The sequence below is a fragment of the Netta rufina genome (assembly GCF_964035555.1).
Source record: "Netta rufina genome assembly, chromosome: 6".
Lineage (NCBI taxonomy): Eukaryota > Metazoa > Chordata > Aves > Anseriformes > Anatidae > Netta > Netta rufina.
Genome location: NC_140129.1, coordinates 11,295,561 through 11,318,618, shown reverse-complemented (window position 1 = coordinate 11,318,618; position 23,058 = coordinate 11,295,561). Strand labels below are relative to the sequence as shown.

Below are 23,058 nucleotides of genomic sequence, written 5' to 3'. Positions count from 1 at the left end.
AAATGACCGTGGGATGCTCTGACATTGCTTTGATCCTATATGAAGTTCTGCCTTCAATCTGAAAGGAGTCCAAGTGTGTTTGAGAGCAACAAACTTGTGCCTTGACAAAAGCAAGTCAGAATGCAAGGCCTCAAGACTGTTAGTCTAACACTCCCAGCATCCCTGTCTGCCACCTATGAATATCCAAGGAAAATATTTTGCAGACTCCCCAGCTGCAAAAAGGTGCCGTGCTACCCTACATATATAGTTTGCCTGTCAAGAATAATTGCATATATAAAAGATAAAGGTTGTGAGCTCTTGCTTATTAGCAAGGATGAATTAATCAGTTCTTCCCATCAGGCAGATCTTGAGTTCTCCGCTCAGGCATCCAAGAGGAGCCAGCAGGACTCCATCCATCAAACACAGAACCTTGGAATCGTTGAATCATTTAGACTGGAAAAGACCTCTAAGATCACAAAGATCCTTAACCTAGCACTACCAAGTCTACCACTAGACCACGTCCCCAAGCAGCACATCTACACAGCTTTTGAATATCTCCAGTGATGGTGACTCACATCTTCAACAATATAATGTACAGCTCAGATAACAGTCCTGTTGACTTAGCAAGTGACAGGTTTTCCTGATGTCCATAAATGATTTAAGAACATACATCCTCCTGAACTCTTAAGTCATTTAAGTACTTCTAAAAATACCTGTCTAAGCAAGAATGTGTAAAGCCAAAAGTCAAAACTGTGCCCCGTGCTTCTCAAATAAGGTTCTTGGTCTGGGACCAGACCTCACAAGGTCCCAGACATGAGGTCTCAGGCATGCCTAACAATGGCACAGCTGTCTGGCATGGTGAAGAGCAAAGCACCTGCTTAAACTACAGCCAGACAGATTCTGGACAGAAATTGGAGAAAATTTTCAAAGAGGAAGAACAAATAAGCACAGGGATTAATCTTCTGGAGACAAAGGATGCTGCCTGCATAAAGGGGTCCAGCCCCAAGTGGTGATGCTCGCTGGTCAGAAAGGTCCTGTGAGAGGCAATAATCTGCCAAAGGGGCATTTTGACAACTGCCTCCTTCCATTTGCCAACAGGCGTTGACATTAGCTGAATTTATACTCAAGCTTTATCTGTTGCCTGCAATTCTAATTTGTGGTTCATAGGCCATAAAACTCCCAAGTTTTCCAGGCAGGAAAAAAAAAAAAAAAAAAAAAAAAAGTGACGATTGACTGTTACTGCTGCTGCCTTTTTTTTTTCTTTTTTTTTCTTTTTTTTCCACTAGAGCTGTTCCTCATGCAGTTGTAACCAAATAGTAACCAAATAGACTGTCTAATGGCCAGTGCTGTTTATTCCAAAACAGTATGGATTTCCCATTTGTAATTCAAAAACCATAGGGTGTAACTTTCCTTGCTTGGCATGAAACGTGGTTGAGCTTCTAGGATACAAGCACAGAGACAGTCCCGAGGAAAACAGTTCCTGCCTAAAGAGGGATCAATGAGAAATAAGCTGTCTTTAGTAAGCTGTCTTTCTCTTTTGGTGAATGGTATATTTTTAAAAGTATCACCAGCTGAAAAAAAAAAAAAAAAAAAAGAGCCATTTGTTTCCCCTGGTGAAAATTTACTAGACCTTTACATAGCTAAATACTTTTTATTTCCATCTTACATTCATTTTTCTTAGTGGCCCCATGCACAGACAGTTTCCTTTTACACTTAAAATGATTTTTTGCAACAGGTTTCATCAATCCCAAGCTAAAAGGAAGCCACATAACTACAGAGAAACCTTAGTCTGTATCTTTCCCTGTGACAAGCAGGATGAAACCAGAACAATCCCACTATCAGACTGCCCACATGGAGCCCCACATGCAGGCAGGTTTCTGCTGCAGGACTGAGCATTTCTGCTACCCTCTTAGTGTGTTTTATCACACCCATCCACCACAGGCCGAGAAGCCACGATGCTGCCTCTGGATGACTGAGTTTTGCCTGTTGACATGCTGTGATTTGGGAGGGTTACCATGGTTTCTGAAAGCCTGACTGTTAGAGCAAAGTTACGGTGAGGGACTGCAACCTGCCCTCGCACGAGGCCCTGCACTTATCAGTGCTGGCAGGGCCTCAGCTGGGCACAGGGCCTTTACATCCCAGTAAAGGTGTGGAGCAAGGCCATGGTGAACACAAAGACTTGGGAGTAAAGAGCGACTGCCACATGCAGTGGTACCTGCCAGCTGAGATAGGATCCCACCCAGAAACAGACAGACCCCATAGAAAGGATAAGCTGCAGTCATTGTAAGAGGACAATCTTACAATGCCCCATCTTGGAGCAAAGCAGTGGGATTTTCTTCACACTCCATCTCCTACAAACACTGCACAGCACTGCTAAGGAGTGGCACACCATGGCACAGGTCACGTTCATGCTGGACAAAGGGAGAAGACATGCACAGGGCAGAAGAAGAGGCAAAGCCCACTGCTCCTCCATTTCCCAGCTCACCAGCGTGGGATGGACGGGCAGAAGCACAGGGGCCGGCCAAGGAGCAGCTCAGGGGGCCACAAGGCATTTTGACAAGCGAGCCCTCCCTGGGAGCCAAAGGGCAGAGCTGCGAAGCTTCCTCACAGTCAAATTACCTCGGCGGGAAGCTGAAAGATATTCCCATTGCCTGCGAAGCTGCATGCCAAGTCTGGTGTTTGTTTGTGTCTGTGTTTATTTCTCAGAGACTTTCTTTCTCTGCACCCCAGGGAACTGGCTGGATGTGAGCTCTGGCCTTCTCATGGAACAAGGATTAACTCCTGGATCCTGGCAGTACCGGGAGGAGACCGGCTCCTGCTGAACTGCAGGCTGACAAGAGGACCACAAGCCAAAAGACACCCAAAAAGCAAACGCTGCATGCCTCCCAGCTGTCCAGAGACCCAAATATCTTGGGCTTGTCTCCTGCCTACTCCATGTTTGGTTTATCACCTAGCTTATCATTGCCCAAGTCCTAAATTGCAGATGTCTGGGGCCATTTCTGTCCTGCAGCAACTGTTAGCATTGCTTAGGGCTGTTCTGTGCCACCTCTACAGAAATAACCACCCAGCCCACACTGGGCACGAAGGGCCCAGGATTCAGACTGCATTGTCAGATTTGAAGCTGAAGGGTGGGGAGGGGGTCCAGAAACAAGAGCAAAAGGCACAGCACTGTCTCAGAAATCAGAATAAAATGGTGTTTGCCTGAGACCAGTTTTCCACTTGGCTTTTAAATTCCTCAACTAATTAAAATCTTCTGGTACAAATTGGTTTTTCTTCTCTGATGGACCAGGCCGACTCGCACAAAGGGGGGCTGTGACCCATCCTCTCAGAGGCTACTTCTGCTTTAGGAGACCATGAGTAATGGCTGAAACACGTGGGGACTTCAACATTTGGGGCAGTTTCATGAAAAGCCCTTTCTCCCTACCCCCAGTGGGGATAAACCAACGTCAGCAGCTGGTTGCAGGGAAATGAATCGCCAGCCATGGACTTTCCGCATCCCAACTTCACGCATTCCTGCGAGCGATGAATCACACGGAGCACACGAGGCACTTGCCCACAGCGACCCAGTCGGGACTTGGAGAAATCTGGGTAAATCAGAGGATGGCGACATCAAAGAAAAACTCAAGTCAGTGAGAAAATGAGGAGTCCACCCCCCATTTGGAGAGGGGTCTCCCTGGCTCCTACCTTCCTGTGGGAACAAATGCTGCTGAGCACTACATTGCCTGAGCCACAGCCAGCCAGAGACAAAATGCTGATGCACTGATGCACACCCAGAGCCATCTGGACAGAAACATCAGGAATGTCTTCTGGGGAGCAGCAGATGCTGCATTTGAAAAGTGGGGCTGTAGACTTGCCACGCCAACTGCCCGGGGGCCAAACAGGCACCCAAGTAGCCAGGGCTATTTATCCAGTTCCATCCAGTAGCACAAACCCCATTTGAAAGCGAGGTGGTCTGTGGAAGAACACAAGATCCACTTGATTTGTAATCTAATCTTCTAATGACATTCACGGCATATAAACTGTTTTCCATGGAAACCTATCTGCAGAATGATATGCAAGCCAGATGCATTGATTTAATTAGCCCATGTAACATCCTTAGTTATGTTCAAACATCTGACCCATGCTAACGAGACCGGGTACTTCAAAGCCGTATGAATCATTTTTCATACCAGAGAAAAGGAACACCAGAGAGCCAGCTTCACAGCGGACACCCGCTGATGTCCCATTTGCTAGAGAATTCACCATTTTCACAGACCTTGGAAACAAATGCGTCGCCAATTAAGTCATCTCTTTCCAAACAGCAGGATGGTGTTGTCCATATTCCTGCTGGACCCTGAAGAAGGTCCCACGTGAAAGTGCGTCAAGCCAAGGCTGTCCAGCGAGTCCTGTGCTGGTTTGGGGTGGAATGGTGTATAATAATTGTGCTTCCACAGTGTTTTAAGTGCTGGAGAGAAAATACAAAATCCACAGCACTTCACACCAGCACGGAACTTTTCTCAGTGTTATGGAAGTCTCAATGCTCAAATATCCTTTAACTATCCTGGTTTTTATCTTTGCATAGCTGGTGTTACAAGCACTATAGGATTCACCTATACCTGCCCCTATTTTCTTTGGCTCCTCTTCATGCATGTGCACATACACAGAGCAAAAAGAAACAAGGTTCATGCACCAGCAATGGGAACAGTAAAACTTCCTAGAGTTGTTTGCATTGGCACGATGGGTTTTGCTGACATCTTTGCATCATTCATAGTCTACGATGCATGAAATATTTAGGGTTATCACTAAACCAAAGGTTTATGGACTAAACCCAAAATTCACTGAACTCCCAGCAAGAACAACTCCCAGCAAGAACAACTCCCAGCAAGATTGCCCAGACTGTCTGAGGCTACCAAATTATTCTCAACCTACAGAATTCACAGACGGGCTTCAGGCTCTAGTTCTGCTCGAAAGACGGGAGGTTTGGACAGGATCCTGCAGAACTGTGCCATGAAAGCCACGTAGCTGCTGAGGCAGGCAGGGAAAGCTGCGTGTGAACATGCAGATGACCAACCTCCAGCCTGGCAGCAGCCACCAGCTACAGGGAAGAAGAACATCTGCTTTGATGCTCTGGCTTGAAGAAAGTTGCGCTAATGGAGTTTGGTCATTATAGGAACTGATACCAGGAGTGGAATTGGAAACTTCTGCTCTCCTAGGTAGAATATGTAGGAGGCTTTATTAGTTGCTTTGATGAAGGTAAGGACTCGGATGCCTTTATACAGCAGAAAATCTTACAATAGATTTATTTTAAAGGAAAATTCCTTTCCAGCTCAACAAGAAGTTATCTGGCAGTGAGTGTCCAAGTGCTGGGGTGGTGTTGAGATGTGAGGAAGACTTCAGCATTGCACCAAGCCTCAAAGACCGCAGCCCCTCCATGCAGAACCCAGCTGGTCAGGGCCCAGCAGCATTACCCTGCCCAGCACTACTCTGAGATGTCACCCAGCACCAGGATGTGATGAAGCCTCTGTCAGTCATCTGTGCAGGTTGGCATCACACTGGGATGCTGCTCAAAGCACCCACCTGTGAACATGGTGGTGCCCAAGCAAGCCATGGGAACATGCTTAGCATCTACTACAGCGCCCAGTCTCTAACCTTAACCCTCTTCCTGTGACAATAAGGAACAAAGAAAAACACTTCTCTTTTAAAAAGCAGTAAACAAACTTACTTGATGTCACATTACATTTCTTTCAATATGAACGTATGGAGAGAAGTAGTCTAAATATGCTTTTTTTCCCATAAAAATGCAGGTTTTGTGAAACCCAATATTTTGTACTGCCATGTAGAATTGTTGGGGTTGATTTTATTTCATGTTTCACTTCCTTTTTCTTTTTTACTGTGTTTCATCATGTGGTTGGAACAATATACTCCATCTAGAATCATCACAATTTCACTAAAGCACAAAGAGGAGATGCTATGAAAAAAAAAAAAAAAAAAAGTATGGCCCAATCAAGACCAAGCTGCAGCTGCCAGTAACAATTTAGAAATAATAATAATAAATAAATAAATAAAATATTTACACTGTTGCATTATGAGACAATTTATTCATTTTCACTATAGGCAGTGTCACAGAATACTATTGATATGATCAAATATAAGAGAAAAAAAATCAGCAACTGCTTTCATACAAACACGAAATGTTCAAATGCTGAAAAATTCCAAAATTAAGACTTGTTGGTAGAAACTGCTTTGTGGGAAATGAAAAAACAAAAAAACACTATGAATCTATTATTACATCCCAACCGCACATAAAAACAGGCTCAGAAAAGCCAGAAACACCCACAAAACAATCGACCCCACTCCCTGTGCCTCCTTAATCTTCCGTGCCTCCGAACGGTACCACAACTCTCAGTGCTGTAAATGACACTACACGGAGCTAACAGCACTCAGTGCTTTTAAAGTGATTTCTTAATTTAACTTCCAATTTATGAAGGCATTTTACCATCCTTCAACTCTCATTTTCTCTGAGCAAATGCAGACCCTGCTTTGCAAAATGTTAAATAAATGGATGTCGCCAAATTATTAAAATTAAAGGCAAGTGCAGAGCTGGCCAAGTGAATCGTGGCTGGAAACCAGCTTCCAAATTCCCTTAGCAGCTTTCAGATGATTGTGGAAGGATGCCATCAGAGAAAATGCCGTGTCTGCAAGCATCACCTCACCCTGGTATGTTTGGAAAGCTTATAGAAAGCCCATGCCACAGGGAGTGGACTGTGTGTAGATCGTACATCATCCTGCTACCTTCTGGGGGACGGCCGAAGCCATAAATCAACGACAAAGCTGTCCCGGTCTGTCTTATCCACCACAGCTTTATTTTTTCTCTCTGCCTTCCTAGTGAAAGATCTTGACCTCCAGCACCGGCCATTTTCTGGTCCTCACCTCCCACGCTCAGAGCCAGTCCCAAAAGAGCCAAGTCCAGGCTGAACCTGCAGCCACCTCTACACGGTGGCACTCAAGGTGACGGACATTTGTCACCTCACTGCAATTAGTGGCTCCCACTCAAAGGATATGCAGATTTAAAGGCTGTTTCCATCAGCCTGGGCATCGTGCCTCCCTTACCCAAATTGCCCGAGATACCTCTGTATATTTTCTGAATGCCTCTTGCCTCCTGCTGTGATTTTATTATTATTCTGAAAATATTTGCAGATGCAATGGGGTCTCTGCAGGTTTCTGGGGCTCGCAGGTACATGCCACCTACCTCTGCCTCCTTCCTGCACAAAGCCTTTAGGAAAAGGCTTACTTGATCTTCATGGTAACTCCCAGCCTTCATTAAGCACTTATTTGATGGGAAACATGAATGTCCAACGTTTTACCTGTAGTTTTTCACTGATGTGCAGCCAGTTTGGCCAGCTGGGTTTGGACATTTTAGTACCCTTTTTAAGATAATGACCATGACACACGTGAACTCCTGGCCAGGCATCCTCAGGCTGGCTGATTTTCTGTTGGAAAGATTTGTTGTGCATTTTACAAACACCAGATGCTCGGTGATGAGAAAATAAAGCATACTTTCCAGTAAACAAAAGCAGATTTCATTGGTCTCTAAAGCATAAACAAAAAACAAACCAAAAAAAAAAAAGTGAAAAAAGTGCAAAACAGATCGGTACAAACCAGGCTCGTACACATGCTCCAAGGGGAGAAAGTGGTGAAAGAAGTGGGAAATGTGTGTACCTGGAGGCAGTTAGTGGGCTCCATGGGGCAGCGATGGTCTCAGAGGCTCGAGCCTCCTTTCTTCCGCTGAGGCTGGGTGCAGGAGCCCGGTGCCCCGAGTGCACTGCCCGGTCTCTCAGTGAATGTGAGCAGCGGGTTTCTTCTTTCTCTTGCAGGTTGCAACCTCCAGGGGCCAAAGAGCTCACGTGGGGAGGACGACAGCCCTGGAGGAGCTGGTAGGGAACGAAGTTAAACACATAGGGGCTTCCTCAGCAGCAGCTGGGGGAATGGAAGTAACGCTTGCTAGAGGAACTGCTTGGAGACTTTGAGGCTTAACTGCAGTCTCGGTTGGTTTTCATAGCCCAGGGCAAATATTTCAGCATCACAGAGTGCAAAGGCAAAACCTCTTCCCTTCCTCGCTGCTGCAGGAAAGGGAACTCTGCGCTAGATCTTAGGATGAGATTGATGAGTGTGAGTAATAAGGAGATCGCTGCAATGTCATTACGTAAACCAAGGACAGGCTCTCAGATGGGCTCTTCTCCCCAGAAATACAAGAAACTCAGTGAGAAGTGACCAGAAACCTCAGCCTGTCTGCTCCAGGGAGACAACCAAGAGGGGACAGGTTAACAGCACGCAAAACCACGGCTCGAGCCTAGCAGCCCTTTAAACAATTCCACATTTATCGGGCCATCATGTACAGCCCGGAGCTCTCCCAGCTGACTATAAATCTGTCCTGTCCACGCCGCAGCACAGGGATGCTGCTGCTGACCCCAGAGATGCCCCTGCTGCTCCCCAGCAGGGTCACGGGCACCCAGTTGGGACGATGCTACGTGAGCCTCGTCGGGGGAGACTTCAGCACTGGGAGGCAGGAAGGAGCCGCTTCTGAACCAGAGCGACTCCAAGGTTGGATGTGTTTGTCAGCCCTCAAATCAGGGCTTGTTTTGCTTTGTTTTGATTCACCATCACAATAATCACAAATCACTTGATCGTTTTCTTCCTATTTAGGAGAAACTCTTTTTTTCCTTTAGAGGAAATTCTGGCATCAGCAAGGACAAAACATTTCCCAAGTGAAAACAGCAGGAATCCTAAAAAAGAGACCTGCATCTTTGATTGGAGATAGCTACAGGGACTAAACCCTCAGGCACCCAAAATGCTCTCTCTACTACCTGAGTGCAGAACAGTCTGCACCACAGCTGCTAATCCCTGGAACAGAGCACCCATCAGAAATGCTCAATGCTCAAGCTCATAGGGATTTTTCTAATGAAAACATGAAAGTTACAGGAATCAAAATACGCTAAGGAATTTCCCTGCCTTCGGACTACTTCCATGACAGGACAAACTGAGGAGCTACGTTTCCAGAGATGGATACAAAGAAAGCAGAAGCAGGAATTAGAGATCCAAGGAACCTTCTCCAGCTGGTTTTGAAGGACCAAGTGGGACAACAAGACCTGCGGGCTACCCAGAGCAGCAGTGGGGACACAGGGTGCCGCGTGAGCTTGTGAAAGAGGATTCGGCAGGGAGAGGCTCCAGAGAGCGAGCTCCTCTGCACATTCACATTAGTTTACCTTCAGATTTAGTTGAAGTATCTCTCCTGAAAACTGTCCAGGGGTGGCAAAGGTGCAGGAAACCCCAGCCCGGTCCCTGCCTGCTTGCCTGTAACCCACTTGCAGGCAGCACGGTTCTCCGGCCCCCTCCAGTGGCTACAAAACAGGCTCTTGCAATCCCAGTCCCTGCTCTCTGCTGCATACAGGAGTACTTCCCCTTCCCATGGCGAGGTAAATGATTAGGCAGACAGCCATGCTCTTGCACTGGAACATCTTTATTTAGCTATACACAGACCCAGGCCCACCACGGAGATCTCCAGTCTGCTCTTGGATCTAATCTTGCTGCTGTGCACAACCATTCTACCCCGGGCAAAAGCAACAGACCACCAAATAGTGCTTCTTGGAGTGGGACTCACTTGGCTGTCACCTCTGCTCCATCCTGGGCAGGTTGCTACACTGCTTGCTTCACTGGAACAACAAAGGCTGAAGAGGTGCTGTACCTCAAAGGCTGGTTTTGGTGTAAAAAATGCTTTACTTGAATCTGGGGATGGAAAAAACACACACACACACACACCCTATAAATGCTGTTCTGCTGTTTTGCAAAATTCCCAAATGGCAGGAAATTATATTTGTGTACCAGGCCAGCTACCAGTATTTCATACTCTGAAAATCCCCTAATACAACAAAGACAAAAAGAAAGCCCACAAGAAAAAAAAAGCTCCTTTGGATTTGCTTTGCTTATTCTAGATCTGTTGTGGTTCTTTAACCATTTTCCAAACCTTGTCATCCCATCCCACACCTACTTACAGCAAGGTCACACGATGCACACTTTATATATTACTGTAGTGGGTTTACGTGGCAAGGTTTTGGTAGCAGGGAGCCATAGGGGTGGTTTCTGAGAGAAAGATCTAGAAGCTGCCCCATGCCACGTAAACCCACTACAATTACGCAGAACCGTAACAGGCATCCTTCAAATGAGGGAACGTATGCTGCAGAGCTGTTTAATTTCCCACCTGTGACTTCACGGTTGTGTTATTGGTGTTATCTGAGCACGCCTCATGGACAGCACGTAAAAGGATGCTTTTACACAAGAGAACGCATTGCTACATAGGAGGAAATGGCAAAGTCTGAATTAAGGCAAAAATAAACACTGCTTATATAGTGCGAAGATATATAATATGCACACATTATCACTGAGATTCCATACTGGAAGACGAGTGTTTCTTGGGTTTAAAAGGATGAGGACAGTCAGAAGATAAAGGTTGTGGCACTACGGAACTTCATAAATCTGTTGTAAGATTCATTATTACCTCTCTACAATGAAATTTCCAGATATTCTGTGTACTAAACCATTTCACTTAGGCAAAGCTGGGTTTAGGTAGCCTCAGCAACCACTGTCCACCAGGACCACTCCAACAGTAGTTTCCACAGGTCTGGCTCAATATTCTGTGAGTTGTTCTACTGAGTTGGGCACCCTTCAGTCCCTCAAGCCAAAAGGAAAGACCACTCAGGTTTAAGGCTGGAAGCTTTGCAGGAGGCACAGTCCCTCAGCTGAGATGGGCAATGGATGGGTAGTCCCACAAAAAGCCTCCTGTGACTGGATTCCTCCAAAGCTTTGATTCTGCTGATGTCCAAGTGCTTGTGAAACTTCAAGCTGGTTTGCTATGGGGCTGGGAGAACCCTCCTTTGACTCGCGGGTCATGGGCTTGAGATATTCATGGTCAGGGGAACCTTTTGGACGCTACCTTGGTTGGCTTTGAAGAACCGTGTCACCCTTCAGATTTGAGGTCAAAAGGACTACCCATACGCACAAAGTTCAGCATGCTGCTGGAGCATCATGATCATTATATCTCAAATTATAAATAAAGAATAAAAAACTAACTGAGGGCAGAGTTCCCATCCTAGCATAACTTGTGCTTACCAGTGGGACCTACGAAGGAAGCGTATCGGTACCAAATATTGACTCTGCCGTGGAAAGAGAGTTTTTCTCATTTCAACTCACATGGGAGTCATGGTTCTGGGGGGGAGCATGGAGATATGGCTGCAGCTGCTGGCCTGGGTAGGGTGTCAGTGGCCGGCTATCCGCAAGAATGCTGTAGGACAGCGTCCATCAAGCACACAACAGTCAATGAATCAAAAACCGAAGGCAACAAAAATTTTAACAGGTGATCTGCAGAGGCTTAGCTCTAACTACATGCTGCAGCTACAGCGGGCACCGAGTGATCACGCCTGTAGCAGCTGAATGCCCCGAATCTCCTTGGGCCACTCTCCGCCACGCACACTGGCATTTCTCTGCAGCTCACTCCAGATGGAGCCAGATTTCCCCAGAGGGGCGTACGCCTTCCGCTTCCATCCCACTACCTTCTCCCAAAAGGCACTGACGTGTGACTGGTTTGCAAAACTATGTGAACAAGTAAAAACCAGAGGGGGAAAAAGTCAACCCAAAGAAGCTGTTTCCGTGGCATTTTCTCAAGACAACCTCCCTCGTTTTCTGCCTCTATAAACTGGAGCTAGAGAGCACGCTCGGTCCGTGCTCCTGCAAAACATTATGGTTCCACCAGCAAGGTGACAAGAGGCTTTACAACCTGTTTGCATCTTTTAGGCATGTTAACACGTCTATAAAGCAAGCACACAACTCTCAGGCAACACGCTCATGGGCTGCCCTGGCCCCCAGTACGGTGAAAACCTAAACCATCTGCAAGCCTGAAAAGGAAACAATGCAACACTGCTGCCTTCTCACCTTGAAAGCATGCCCGCTGCTACATATCCTTGCCATTACATCTCATCTGATGAGGGTTCTGAAAGTATCTGAGCACTGAGTGCAGCCATCACGCTTCAGCCTTTTCTCAACAGTGCCCAGCAATGAAAATTTTGCCACCTTGTCCTAAAATCAACGAGCAGAGCAATGTAAGGGGCCAGCTGGACACCGACTGCCCTTCCAAGCCTGGCCATGGAATAGAAATAACAGGAAACAGATTCCATTTTTTTCCTGTCCTTCCTCCTTCTCTGAAAGCACCTTGGAAAGGCACGCGTTCTGCAGCAGATAATAAAAATATACAAAAAAAGTCCACTGCTGCTTATCAAACTCCACCATAAATGTATCCCAGGGGGAAGGCCAGAAACTGAGCTGTGAGCTTGCATTCACCGATGCCTCTGGAAAAAAAAGTACCTCATAAACCAGTGCCAAGCCCTATTCACCTTTCCCTTCCCTGCTCGAAATTTCTTCAGGTATTTGAAAGCAGATACACCCAACTAAAAGATATGCAACTCACCCCCTCCTCCCTCAGCAGCTGGTCTGAAGCGTGAAGCAATTCCACGAGCATCTAAAAGCGGAGCACTCATCCAGGGTAAGACGCTGCTGGTGGAAGCTCTGCGGAGGACAACTTTCTAAGTGTCCCTTCGTGGACCTGCAAGGGAGAGGCCGGCACAGGTGGGAAGGGAGCGTGGGCACTGCGGGGCTCCGTGCTCAGTCTGTGGGGTGGCCGTGAGGATCCAACCCCACAGAGCCAGGATAACCAGATCTACCCAAAGACATCTGAAACTGCCAAAATGCAAAGCAGCTTAAACAAACCCAGCTCCCCGTTACCACAGAGGGTCAAGGAGAAGAGTGGCTAGAGAAGGATTTCATTCCCAGGAGGGCCTGTCCTGCTGTCACTGTCACCCCATGCTTAACCCAGTTCTCAGCAACAGTTCCCCAATACCATACCATAAATAAATCCCCAACATCTAAATTACTTCTAAAAAATACCCTTGGCAACTCCACGGAAATGGAAAGAACATTTGGCAGAGAAACATGGTCCAAAAAAGCAGTTTGTAATGTGAGGACTAGAAAAACTTGGATCAGAAACGTTGAAGCAAGTACCACTCGCTGCCTGGGCTTTCACCCAGGAGGGACCATCTCACCTCTGCCCTTCTAAAAGCTGCTGTTTTGACAATGTTTCCTGTACAATGACTATGTCTCACCTCTAAGGAGCTGGCTGACCCCGAGACACCCAGAAGTGAGCTTGTGACACGAGGGAAAACAGCAGCGTAGGGGCACCAGGAATCAAAGGAGCCTGGGCAAAGCTCTGCCAGATGCAACACTGCATTGGGAAGCTCACTGCCTACTAATTCCCTGATAAAAGATTAAAAAAAAGTCCTTTCTTCTCCCTTCTCTGCAGTGCTGACAGAATCAGGATGCAAACAAAAAGGCCCATTAGGTGGACTTGGGAGGGTGCTGCCTGGTCACGCTGCCACTGGGATCTGGAGTAAAAGGCAGGGAGGAATTTCTATTTCTATGTGCTCTGCATTGCCTCCTACTTCACCAGCCCTTCAGTAACATCATCACCACTGCAATATTGCAAGCAGGAAGTCTAGAGGGAATTTTGGGTGTCTTTTTCTTCATAATCACACAGATACACTCACAGGCATCGCACCAACCGCTAGCAGCACAACAGTTTAATTCAGCAACCCCTCCACTGTTGCTCCTGGTCACTCCCAAATATGCAAACCCACTTACAGTGACCAGAAGGTGAGTTTGGCCATTACATTTCCCAAAAGTACCCCAGAAATCTTTCAGGTTCACATTCTGGCTTCACCTGAGCATCCCAGTCCTCGTCCCTGCACCACGGGGATCCCATCGCCCCAGCACGGGCCGCGTGGCTCTCAGTTTCCGTGGGTGAAAATAACGTTTCCTCTTCTCTCCACGTCTTCTCTTTCATGCTACAGCAGCGCTCCTGAGACCTGGCCCAGCCCTAGGCCGTGGGGAGGAGGACTGGCCAACCCTTCCCTCGTCCATCACAGCGCTGGAGGGAGAGCCAAGATGCCACAGCAGAGCTGGTGGTCTGCCGAGAGGGCTCGGAGGGGATGGGGTTACACGTCCTGCTACTCTCCCACCGGTTACGAGGGGGCCTCTACAGGAGGAAAGCCAAGTCAGCAGCTACCTTGCAGCACGCAGAGGCACGGGTAACAACTCTCCAAGTAACGCGCAGCCACCGGACAGGAAACTTGATGCATTTCACACCAGAGGAGGCAAGAAGAAAATACACCCACTTTTACAGCAGCAACCACAAAGTCCATAGGTAAGAGAGAGGCCAGGTACTGACAGCAGGAAGAGAGCGGTGCTGTTGTAAACCAGCACTGGCACCGAGGCAAGGAGAGACTCCCTCGCACGCTACAGGAAGATGAAAGGCTCGAGTACAGACACATTTGCCACGCAGAAGTGCCTCTGAGACCCAGGGTGTGTGTAACACGGAGCAATAACAGAGGTAGAGTCCTAACAGACAGACATATGCTAACAGCTGCAGGATATACTGCGTTTGCTCATGTACCAGCCACACACACTCTTACTGGCCTCGCTGCCCAACCAGCCGCAAACAGGTCACCAGTTAAACAACTGGTGGCTTGACTACAGACACACAAAATCACCACACCCCAAATTTGAAGGGGAAAATCGCAGGGAATTGTGTGCACTCCATGAGCAAACCGGTATTTCTCTGCGAGGGTAGGGCTAAGGTTGGCACCCGGCTTTATCAGCTCACTCGTTTCGCAAACCAAACCGTCCCAGAAAGCAGCCAGTTGCCCTTTAACTGTGTTCGTGAAGTAAAAATTGTTTAATGGGGTCTGGGATGGGAAGGATATGGATCAGATCCAGACGAGATTTGCCCAGTATTCTCCGTACAGCTATGCGGCAGAGAGACAACAGGCTCCGGGCACGGCCTGCAAGAAAGAAAGCAGAAGAACTGGTGAGGGACAGGAAGAGGGAAAGACAACATCATGCACATCGTGCTGAGCCCCAGCTGGCAACGGGGGAGCCACTGACCCCTTCCAAACGCTGAGGCCACGTCCTGCACAGCATCCTGAGGGCAGTGCGGGAGAGCTGAGCCTGCTCCGTACTCACGCCTCCTCTCAGCAAAAGTCCAGGCAGGTTTAAAACCCAGGCATGTGCAACGCTGAATAACTTTGGGTTTGGGGTCTGGGGGTTGTATCCCACATCCTGGATCCCTTCCCAGTCTCTCTGGACTGGAGTTCAGGAGTGAAACCCCACTTCCGACCCTGGTGCAAAGCCCCGGCCTTCACCAGCTGAGCCTGGTGGTTTTACAAGGTGCTGCCATTGCTGGAAGCAGGGTACGTCCTGAAGCGATGCTGCTTTTGTTATAGAAAGAAATCAACAGCAGGTAAATTTAGGCATGTTTGGGCTTGAGGCTCTGGCTTTCTTCTGTAACTCACTTGCTTCCCAGAGGACATTAAATTCTAAAAAAACACCTTTCTCCATCATTTTGCACCACCATCTAAGCTCCCTCCTTCCATCTGCTACCACTGTTGCATCTTTACTTCCCAAGCAGCCTGCCCAGACACAGCTACCCCTTGAGCACAGGGTCACTCGAGAATTGTGAGGACACATCTGCACGGTGCTGGAGACCTGGGGCTGACTGGAGATGCCATAACCTGGCTGTGGCCCTGCCCTGACACCTCCCTGCTGCTTAAACCTTGCCTCGGGCAGCTGAGGACACCACCAGGCAATGGAAAAGAGCTGGGAGAACGATAAAAAAAAAGGTAAAATTGTGAAATTGTGTGGTCAGAGGTTGGGCTAAAGAGCCTGGGTTCACTTACCACGTGCTTCTTTGAAGACCTGCAGAGCCTCAGGGTTCACTTTGACCCTTCCCGTGGAGTCGAACTCCAAGGCCTCCACTTTGACCAGGTTGAGGTTGGCTCCAAAGTCAATCAGGAGGTGGATGAACGCCGCGTCGCAGCCGTGCCGCAGGACGGCGTCCATCACGCACACGGGGGAGCCCCGGGAGAAGCCCTGGATGTTGATGGGGCCGCAGCAATTGAAATCGGGGTTGGCCCCCGCCTGAAGGAGCAGCCTGAAGCACTGCAGGTTGTGGTAGGCGGCGCTGATGTAGAGCGGGCACACCACCAGCGTGGTGAGGGGCCGCAAGGAGAGGCTGGAGACGCGAGAAGCCAGGTGGTGGTTCACGTCCACGTCTGCGCCGTACCTGGATGAGAGAGAGAAACCCTTTGGACAACACCACCACAGGGCCTGGCAGGTGTCCTGTCATTCACTCACACACCAAACGAGACAAAAATCAAATTAAGGCAGTGGTGTTTCTGAATAAATTTGTCTGCAGGCAGGTTTAATGCGGCTTCACTCACTTACCTTCAAATTTGAGGGAAGCTTTTCATCACGCCTCCCTCCCAGGGACAGGCAGGGAGAGGTTGGAGCGGGGATGCTGGATCCAGCGTGGTCTGATCTTCAAGAAGCAAAGCTCCTGCTCTGCCAGCACCAGCACAGGCTCAGGGCAGAGGAGGAGCAGCTGAGGGCCACCTTTCCTTGCCCTCCCGAAGGATGTGCCAAGCTCAGCCCTGAGCCAGCAGCACGTCATGCTGGATGCTGAGGGGCTGGCTGGGAAGCAGGGGATGCTTCCAAATGACTCAGTGGAAGAGATGCAGTGAAAATAACTTCCCCACCAGGGTAACGCAGGCCAGAAAGCAATACAAGCGATTGATCTGACTGTCACAAACAGCAGGGAAATGGAAACAGCAACCAGTGCTCAACAGTGAAACGTGTACGACAAAATCCCGCTCCCGAAGGAACTTGGATGGCTGAAACCCCATTAGAAATCCCAACAAGGGGAAAGAGAGATTCAGCCAGTGTTAATCTCAGCCGAAGGGACGCACCTGCCAATTCTGAGCGTGTAGGAAACTGGAAAAATAGAAACTAATTGCGTCAGACCTCCCGCTCTCCCCATCCATCCTGTGCCACTCAACTCACAGGTTGTATTTCACACCAGATTAAACTTTTACATTGAACATAAGTTTTAAATTTTAATATTTTACACCAGATTAAACCAAGGGAGCAAACTAAATCCCTGCTTGATGGAAATCAGCAGCACCATGAAACAGGAGCAGCAGCCACGGCCTACCTCTTATCAGGAAGTACAGGAGGCACTACATTTGACAGAGCAGCAAACAAGGCTTACTGCCTTTGGTTCTTTTTCTTTTCTTTTTTTTTTTTTTTTTTGGTTTTAGGAGGAAGTGGAGAATACAGCCAAGAAAATGGGAGCAAGAAGGCCAAGTGCTGCTCTCTAGAAAAGCATGGAATTTGAAAAATCGTAACGCTGCATAAAGAAGAGAGAGCAGAAGTAAGCCTTGTTCCCCCCAGGGTGGGAAACACCCAAGCAGTGGGGACACCGTAGCTCCATCTGCTTCACGTGCAGCTTGGGCTGGAGCAAGGAGGAAGACAAGATGATCCCCTAAGGAGTAGCTGGTTTTCATTGCAGCTTTACGGATCAAGTCGTGTCCCTTCCCCACACAGGAACAAAACATTCCTTCGCCTGCCAGCCCGTCTCCCAAAATTGCAAGCCACGTATTCAGAGAACTGGAATTTTCTGTCTTCATAGATATCACATCATATTCCTTCCTGCAGTTAATAAAACAAATATGGAAACCACCTGGGGATGAATTCTTCCTCACTGCAAGCACGACTCTTTCTGAACCCAGTAGGGGTTGGTCCCTCTCCAGGATACACCTAACCAAGGGCTTCAAGTCAGAGGACAGGAACAGACTCATTTAAATTAAGCACACGTAGAACAAGGGCCGAGGAAACTTGTCTAAGAGCTGCAAATGGCACGCAGCGTATTTTTACCCCAATGCACAGGATTTCTCAAGCAAGAACATCTAGGCTAAGATCTCCAGAGACCTGTGGGGTGGAGAAAGGCAAGGGAAGGCTGGGGCGAGGCTGCAGTGACACAGATGAGTGCAGGTTGGTCCTCGACCAGCCACAGGACCAAGCTTTGCTCCCCAGGCCAGGCAGCTGGCCTGGCGCTTGCTGCACACTCAGGGGACATTTTCCACCTTCTGGAGACTTTTGCAGCACTTTGCTGCATTTGCATCACTCCACATTCATGGAGTAAATGAGAAAAGGTGTCTGCTCTCCATAGGCAATCCCTGTAGATAAAGAAGCCTCTTAAAATCGGGCTACACAAGCGTTTGAACAGAATCAGCTGTGCTGCCAGGGAACTTTCACAGGAGGGTCATGGGGCCGCTGCCTCTTACAGCCACGGGTCTCACCGGGCAGCAGGTAGCCCCTCACTCCAGTCCTCTGCTTTTCTGTTAATTATCATTGACAAAATTATCTGTAGAAACCCCTACTTCCAAGCAAAGCACGCAACGCTGCTTTTGTTAGTACCTGTCTGAGGCACTGGCATGATTTGTCAGATTTTTTCACTGCTTTTAGTGTGGCAAGAGCATCCTCTCATCCTCAGTACACTGGGTCAGCCCTCGGTTGCTCTGCAGTCCAACACCATCACAGCATGATCGCATAACAAGCTGTTGGGAAAGAAATCTACACCCTGGAAATATAACCGTAAATATTTCTGCCAGTTGTCTTACAAAATGGATCACCATTCCCTACCCCGTGTGTATTTACTATTAATGGGTACAGTTTCACCTATTGCTTGCTTAGCTGTTTCAGCAATTGTGGTAGGGCTCAGGAGTCCCCATTGTGCTGCCATATGATTATAAAAAATGAACCAGGTGATGTTTAGACACCTGCAGCAAGCCTGACTGGGCTGGGCTTTCTTTTCAGAATGCTGAGGCTCTCTCGAGCAGAATATTCCGAGATATTTCCTTGTATCTCAGCATAAGTGTCTTCCTCTCCACATTCCCCCTGCCAAGTCCTTTAGATCAACATTTTGAAAATCTCTGAGTGAGCTTTGTAACATAAGACTGCATTTTAAAGTAAGCAACTCTGAGCAGATCTGTGAAATCCGTACTCCAAGATATTTGAAATTTTGGGCAATCTGACAATTTGGTATTAGCTTAGCAGCCTTGGGAGAGACATCATCTAATAAAAAGATATTGGACAAACTCCAGTTAATTTTTAATCCTGAAAGTTTTCCAAAATCTTGCTTTTAATATTGCTGGCAAGGTATCCCGAGGAGTAGACACATAAATCAATGCATCAGCTCTCCATGTGCTGAAATACCATTTGCTACATTTCACCCTGCCTTAGTGGATATCAGGGGAGATTCTCGGGAATGCAGCTCGTATGCTGAACCCTGTACCAACAGGCATGGGGCGAGGGGGGTGTCATTCTCTCAGCTTGCACAAAAAGGAGCAAGGAAGGGGCTGGTCTCCTCTTCTTTCTGCTTGCCAGCATCCTTAGAGCTGCACTTGTGTGAAAATTCATTTCCCCACCAGCAAAAACCCTTTCCATTGTTATTTTCTAGCAGCTATGGCCATTGAAGGGGTTCCTTGGAGAGTGTTTCTCTGTGAATCCAAATAAACCTTCTACTTTTTCTAAACTTTTACTACTCCTTTCTACAACCTGTATTTCCCCCCTATAATCCACTCTTATTTGGCATCAAAGGCTCGTATAGTTGCTCAGCAAGATCCCTGATACAAAAAAGCTTCCAATTTAGAAGAAAGGAAGCATCACGGCACGCCACAGAGGAAGAAACTCAAGTTCACACAGCCTCCTGCTCAGCCCTGAGCCCACTTGCTGCTGGTGCACAGAGTGTCCTAGTGATGGGGTGAGTGTCTGGCAGCCAACAGCAGACTGTGCTGGTGACAAGCACCTCTCCTCTCCTCCTAGGACAGAAAATGGTCACAGCAGCAGGACTAAGCAAAGGAAGGATGTGTTTCTGAACAATTTTTGGTTGGGTGGGTGATCTGTCTCACTTGTAAATTCAGCCAACTGGGACTGAGCAACAGGGCATGGAGCTGGCCATGGGGGAGTAGCAGCAAGCAGGCAGTCAAGATGAAGGCCAGGGGGAAGATGCTCTGCAAGATTTGGCTCTGAGACACTCACTGGGAACTTCTGCATTCTCCCTCCCGCCCACCAGTGGCCCCTCTATGCCAGCTCTGCCAGGCCTATGGAGACACCAGGCACACGAAGAGGGAACGGATGCTCCAAAGATCCCAAGGGGAGGAGGAAAGGGAGGTCAGAACCATTCCTCTCCCCACCAGGACCATCCCCAGCCTGCACCCACTTCTCACCTGATCAGCTCCCGCAGGATATCTGCCCGGCCCACGCGCGCCGCGTGGTAAACAGGGGTGCTGCGGTGGTGCCGGCTGCCATTGGGGTCAGCCCCAGCTTCCAGGAGGATCTTGGCACACTCGAGGTGCCCGTTGACCACGGCCACGTAGAGGGCGGTCTGCCCCTTGACGTCCACCAGATCGATCTCAGCCCCTTTGCGCAGGAGGAAGTCGACACAGGGGCCGTGGCCGGCGGTGGCAGCGATGCGCAGCGGGGTGCAGGGCAGCCAGCCACAGCACCACACCGACTTCTCGTTGATCCGGCTGGTGTGGGAGGGAGAAGCAGAGGGTTAGAGAAAGCCCCCGGTCACCAAAATGCTCCTAAAAAACCCTGACTCCCTTCTCACTTCGTAAAGGGAGTTGTCCCAGATCAGAAGTGAACGAGCAGGGGACTACAAAGGTTTAATTCTGCTCCCAAAGTGGCAGAAGGTTGTCAAAGCAGCAGGGAAACAGAAAGAGGACACAGCAGGAGCAGAGAAATGCCTGAACACGCAGGCATCTGTATCCCTCTGCTGGTACATCCACGTGCTCAGCCTGGCACCATGGGATGACATAAATGCAAATCCAGGGGAGCTCAGCACAGCGCAAGCACAGCCCTGCTAGGAAGGAGCTAGCTCGGAGGGGCAGCCGTGATAAACAGAACAGCATGAATAGACCATTAGCATCCTTGTTAGGCAGCCACACTGGCAGAAAAGCTTTTTCCAATTTATACAAGACATGGCTCTGGCTGGAGGCTGATAGGATCCCCTCTGAAATCACCTGTACTACTTGTCATACTCATCCAATTCAGGTTAGCTCCACAAATCTTATAAATATCCAGACTCAGTCCCCAGTTCTCTGCAAGTCTCTGTGCAACACAGAAGCACCCTGCAGAGAGGAAGGGATTTCTTTAAGGCCAGCACAGGCAGGCAGAAGTGCCCTTTAGCCAGCACAGCAGTGGATTTGCTCTTCTAGCTCACTCCACGCCAGCCCACGTAATTGGTACAGGGCAAAGCAGTTTTTATACGCTGCAGTTAAGGCAATTTGCTAGGAGAGCAATGCCACAATGTTTTTGTTCAATCATGTTTCAGGAAGAGGAGTGATATAAACCTCGCATCAGGCCCTCAGCTGCGAAGCCTTTTGATAAAAAAGCTCCCTTAAATCCTTGCAGGTTTGGGAATCTCCACCCCGTACCTACTACCAGGTTCAAAGAAGTCACTTCTCTGCTCACTCCACCACCTGTGTGATAGCACTGTAGGTCCTGCCAAACTTTGCTTTTTCCTGCAAGGAAGGATGCCAGGTTCAGTTTGTGACCTGAGAGGGCTGCCTGGCCCTGCTCAATAGGGTTACCACACAGCAGGGTACAAAAATAAGGCAAAACCTCAAACCAAAGGGCCAAAGAGTCCCAGCACAGCTACCTAGGTGGCAGAAGGCAGGGCTAGCTCATTCTCATTTTTGCTGAAATTAAGTTTTTTTAAGGCTAGTAGACATTTTGCACTCTAAGCAGTTTTCTCCATGGTGCAGGAAAATTAATTAACCATCCCCACGGTCACAGACTTAGCACTGGGCAGATTTTGTAACACAGGGTGTTTCAGGTTTATATTTGATTCTAATCCCTTTTGTGTGTTTTTCCCATTATACGTAGACTCCTATTTTCAAGGTATTGCATTTCCACCGCGATCTGAAAAGAGTTTGTGCGTGGACGCTGCACGCTCACAAACTGGCTTGAGACTGGCCTCCTGGGAGGCCGACAGGGATGATTTCAAGGGTGAGCAGCGCAGCCTCCCCCCAGACACATCTCCTGTAAAAATGGAGCAGGGCACTTCCACCAGCAGGAGAGGTCTGGAAACGAGAAGCAGGCTGTGGAGTGGAGGAGGAGGATGGTGGGGTGAGCATTGGATGTAGATGTCATTAACCAACGTTTTCAGAGTGGTGTTAAGTCAGACCTCACACCTGGCTTCCCCTTGGTCCCATGGGGATAACCAAAGCCAGTTACCGTGTGGCAAACCACCAGGGTGGGAGAAACGCCCCTCACCTTTGGAAGCTCTCCTCTTGCAGCAAGCTCTTGAGCGTGGGCAAGTCCCCGACGTAGGCTGCGTCGTGCAGCCGTGTGTCCTCGCAGTGCTCCAGGGGGTGGTCGCAGAACTGCTCCCGCAGCCACTCCTTCAGGTTACGACCTGCGCTGGAGACAGGGCAGCTGGGTTGAGTCCTGCCAAGAGGCAGGTGCTGAAGAGCTTAGCGAGGCTCCAAGGTGGCCACAGGGCTACCAAGGGGCATGAAGGGGAACAGTTTGCCTTGCTGGGCGAAGCCACCAGCATCCCTGCGGGTGCTGAGAGCGGGGAGGCGAGGGGCTACCCCACCCCACACACCTGCAGAGGTGACACGAGTGCTGGGAGCCCACCACCAGGCACAACCCAAAACAGCACCAGGCACATCCCCAGCCCCAAAGCCCTCCCCCAGCCTCCCCGCGGGGTCTCCCCTCGCCTCACGGTACCTGCGTGCCCGCCCGAGGCGCCCAAAGAGGCGGCCGGGTCCCCGCCGCCCGGGGCGGCTCCAGGGGGGCTGCCCTCGGCCATCGGCCGCAGCTCGGCCCCGGGGCCCCCGGCTCCCGGCCGCAGCTCGCAGCCTCCTCCTTCTCCTCCTCCTCCCGGCGGGGCCGTCCCTTTTTCGGGCCGGCCTGATTGGGTGCCCGCCGCCGCTTCCTGCCTCGGCGTTAAGGTGGTTTTTGGCCGGCCCGAGGAGATGGCGGCCCCGGGGCTCCCTCACGGCAGCCCGGGGAGGCGGCGGGGCTCGGCTCGGCTGCTGCCAGCTGCCCGCCTCAGGAGCTGAGGTGGCCCCCAGGAGGCGAAATGTCGGAGCC

General features: G+C 49.2%; 1 protein-coding gene across 1 annotated transcript; it reads right to left on the bottom strand.

Moving 5' to 3' along the window:
• Positions 1 to 9,467: 9,467 nt before the first annotated feature.
• ASB1 (ankyrin repeat and SOCS box containing 1) lies at positions 9,468 to 22,829 on the bottom strand. The gene is made up of 5 exons (XM_084289209.1): positions 22,693 to 22,829; positions 22,234 to 22,375; positions 20,181 to 20,483; positions 15,792 to 16,177; positions 9,468 to 14,897 (listed from the first exon to the last, which is right to left on the bottom strand). The coding sequence occupies exons 1-5, from the start codon at positions 22,772 to 22,774 to the stop codon at positions 14,764 to 14,766; spliced, it is 1,047 nt and encodes a 348-aa protein (XP_084145335.1). The 5' UTR covers positions 22,775 to 22,829; the 3' UTR covers positions 9,468 to 14,763.
• Positions 22,830 to 23,058: the final 229 nt, after the last annotated feature.

Bases quoted from the DNA above. Each gene is read 5' to 3' on its own strand.
- ASB1 (XM_084289209.1), bottom strand. From the start codon at position 22,774: ATGGCCGAGGGCAGCCCCCCTGGAGCCGCCCCGGGCGGCGGGGACCCG. The intron at 22,376-22,692 runs GTACCGTGAGGC...TCTCCAGCGCAG, and splicing joins CGCCTCGGGCGGGCACGCAG to GTCGTAACCTGAAGGAGTGG. The intron at 14,898-15,791 runs GTAAGTGAACCC...TCTTTCTTGCAG, and splicing joins GGTCTTCAAAGAAGCACGTG to GCCGTGCCCGGAGCCTGTTG.